Genomic DNA, 2,959 nt, shown 5'->3' with positions numbered 1-2,959 from the left:
AACCTCTGCAAATTTTCACATGATTACGATATCATATAGGCATGGCTCCGATACAAAAATTCCCATCTTTAGTAGTTTTTATAAGAAAAGTGCTTCGAAAATTATTTTTATCTAAAACTAATGTCAGATTTAGTTTTCTTTCATGTCGTGGATCACAGTGCGGAAAAGTTCATCTTACGGATGTAAGACATTTTATTTTTTAAGGAAACTGTATCAAAAAGTGATTGTATCTCAAAATTAACCTCGGATTCGGTTTTCTCGTGCCAGAAAACCCCCCAATACATATTTTTGAGTGTTTAAGTCTACATTAAGTATGACTTTTGGACGAAAATTGGACTCTTTTTCATAGGTATCACTCCAGGCATGACAATTTTTTCCATCGACCAAAATCGCTCAAAATCTAATGATTTCTATTCCTCGGGACCCCCAATCATCCTGTACAGTCAGATTTTAAATAACTTTTCTGGGGGGTGAGATAATCGATGGACAAATTTTGCGTACGGCGGACAACGTACGACGTACGACGTGGAACAGACCCACACCAACCATGCTCAAAACGGCCTGATTCGGGTTCTCTGACCTCAGAAACGTCCAGAAAACATGTTTTTGAGGTTTCGTAAATTTTGACCCATTGCAATACTTTCCCCCTTCACACTAGGTGTGTGCGGAAAAGTAAAAATCGAAAACACATTTTTTTGAAATAGATCTGTTGGTATTAAATTTCACTGTAACTCATTATAAAATAAATTATTGGCTTTATTTCAAAATAAAGAGTTTTTATTCGGTATTTATTATTGAGTGAAAGAGTAAATAATCAGTAAATATGAAAAAGAAATGTAATATTCAAAATGTTCAATGCATTTTTTTCACTTTCTGTTCGAAGCGATCCCCAAATAGCACCGAGTCTCAAATATATAGAATTTTGGGGTTCAAATGAAGTAAAAATTGCTTTTCAAGTAGTGACTTTACCAATATTTTATAATATCAAGTCATCAACACTAGTAATTGTTTGTCTGCACATGGGACATTTATCACGAGCTGATAGTGTATATTTCCACATAACCCAACAGTTATAGCACATTTCGTGATTACATGATAAACGGATATTTTTCTTATTACTGTAGCATATTTTGCATTCGTCGTCGTCTGAATCTCTCGATTCATTTTCCCTTCTTTCAGCTTGATTGGCCAGGAGTTTGGCATCAGCTAAATAGCCCAATTTCGTCCAGAAATTAGATCTACGATTTTCCAACCACAAACCAAATTTCTTTCCACGATGAGCCAATTGCAGAGTACTGTATACACCCATTGGACATTCAATCGTCCCTGTCCTGAATTGAACTGTTGAAATGGTACCAGTTCCATTTTCATTTGATGCGGCCGTTAAATATAGTCTCTTTGTAGACGTTGCAACATGGATGAAAAATGCGATTCCATGTTCATTATTTAAAGCTCGCAAATCTGTGTCTGGCACATATTTGACGTAGATATCGACATGTCCAAGTTGATCCCATATTCCTACCTCTTGTGAGGAGTGAATTACTTGAACATAATCAGCATCAACCGTCCTAAGGGTTTCCTTTATTTTATTTTCTTTTAAGAGAGGAATCTTTATTGGATCCAAAGCTATTGTTTAGTTGACACAAAACACATTTGTTAAGATGAGAACGGCATCTAAATGTTTGGACAAAATACATACCCAATAGTATCCGAGGACGTTGGCGTATTTTTCGCTGAAGGTATTGACAAGTTCTGCCAGCGATATGTGCTCCAAAACCGAAACCACTCACATCAAGTTGTGATAAGTGTTTGAGACATTGCCTTCTATTCGAATTAATACATTTTTCTCGCACGCCAAGCACTAACTCCCCTACCAATTTTGCTACGTGTTCATATCGTTGGGTAGTCAGCATTTTATCCAAAATCTCATTCTTGGTAAAACCAATTGATGGAGTCGCTGTGTAAGCATAGGTTACGATACAAATATTGTTTCCAGACGCCTCCAACCATTCTAAAGTGAAAAGAAATTGACGTTTTTTAGCTCAAGAAAATCAATATTCATTGAAAATTGTGAGTGTGTAAACATTATGATTGAAAAATATCAGAAAAGAGAGAGAGAAAGGGAGAGAGAGAACTTACCACCAGCAAATGAAGAAAACAAATCTACGAAAGAGTAACAATTGACATTTTAACTGACCTTTTCTGGTAGTACTGAAAAATTAAAGGAATATTTACCGCTTGAATTATCTACAATATTCGTAAATTCGTGGAAAAATAACGATAGACTTTTTCCATTATCTAGATGATCAACCAAAGCTGACGGAATCGTTTTATTTACGTCTATCGTATAAAATTCAGAATTCCTAAAAAATAATACATTTTGAAAAGAAATGGTTCCGAACGAGATTAATTAAATAAGACTTGGTATACTTACGAATTTGCTACACAAGAAAATCGAATTGGATCTCCTTGATATTTGAATGCATCAGTATTCAAATAATTACTTCCATAAGAACTAGATGAACTGCCGTTTCCAACAGCATTGCACTCGGTCAGCAATGCTATACAAATGATCGTTTTTAAGAAAATAATCATTTTTTCATTTATTTTTTGTTACTTTTATCCACGTACTTTCAACAAAATTCAAAACAGCCAACTCAAATGATCGAACTTCAATTGAATGTATATGAGAGGTGTATTGTTAATAAGAGTGAGTTTTTTTTACATTTACTTAACACAAAAGTAGACATAAATTATTCATAAAATAATATCATATTGAATATTTGCTCCAAATTCCATTATAAAAGTTGAAAGAAAATTGGATGGATCAGAATAAAGATCCGACTTATCCGAGTCTATAAAAGTGGAACACAGAGTTTTTTTTTAAATAGAATTGTTGTTGTATTACTTTTATAGACTCTGCGCACAAGTCGAATTTCTATTCTGACCCATTTAGTTG

General features: G+C 34.1%; 1 protein-coding gene across 1 annotated transcript; it reads right to left on the bottom strand.

Moving 5' to 3' along the window:
* Nucleotides 1–750: 750 nt before the first annotated feature.
* Nucleotides 751–2,695, bottom strand: LOC116351879 (phospholipase A1 1-like). Its single transcript, XM_031784025.1, has 5 exons — nucleotides 2,435–2,695; nucleotides 2,236–2,363; nucleotides 2,140–2,163; nucleotides 1,700–2,011; nucleotides 751–1,626 (listed from the first exon to the last, which is right to left on the bottom strand). Exons 1-5 carry the CDS (start codon nucleotides 2,593–2,595, stop codon nucleotides 977–979), a joined length of 1,275 nt encoding a protein of 424 aa, XP_031639885.1. The 5' UTR covers nucleotides 2,596–2,695; the 3' UTR covers nucleotides 751–976.
* Nucleotides 2,696–2,959: the final 264 nt, after the last annotated feature.

This window comes from Contarinia nasturtii, unplaced genomic scaffold (assembly GCF_009176525.2).
Source record: "Contarinia nasturtii isolate CC-2019 unplaced genomic scaffold, AAFC_CNas_1.1 Cnas_scaffold_6529, whole genome shotgun sequence".
NCBI lineage: Eukaryota > Metazoa > Arthropoda > Insecta > Diptera > Cecidomyiidae > Contarinia > Contarinia nasturtii.
This window is presented reverse-complemented; position numbering and strand designations above follow the sequence as displayed.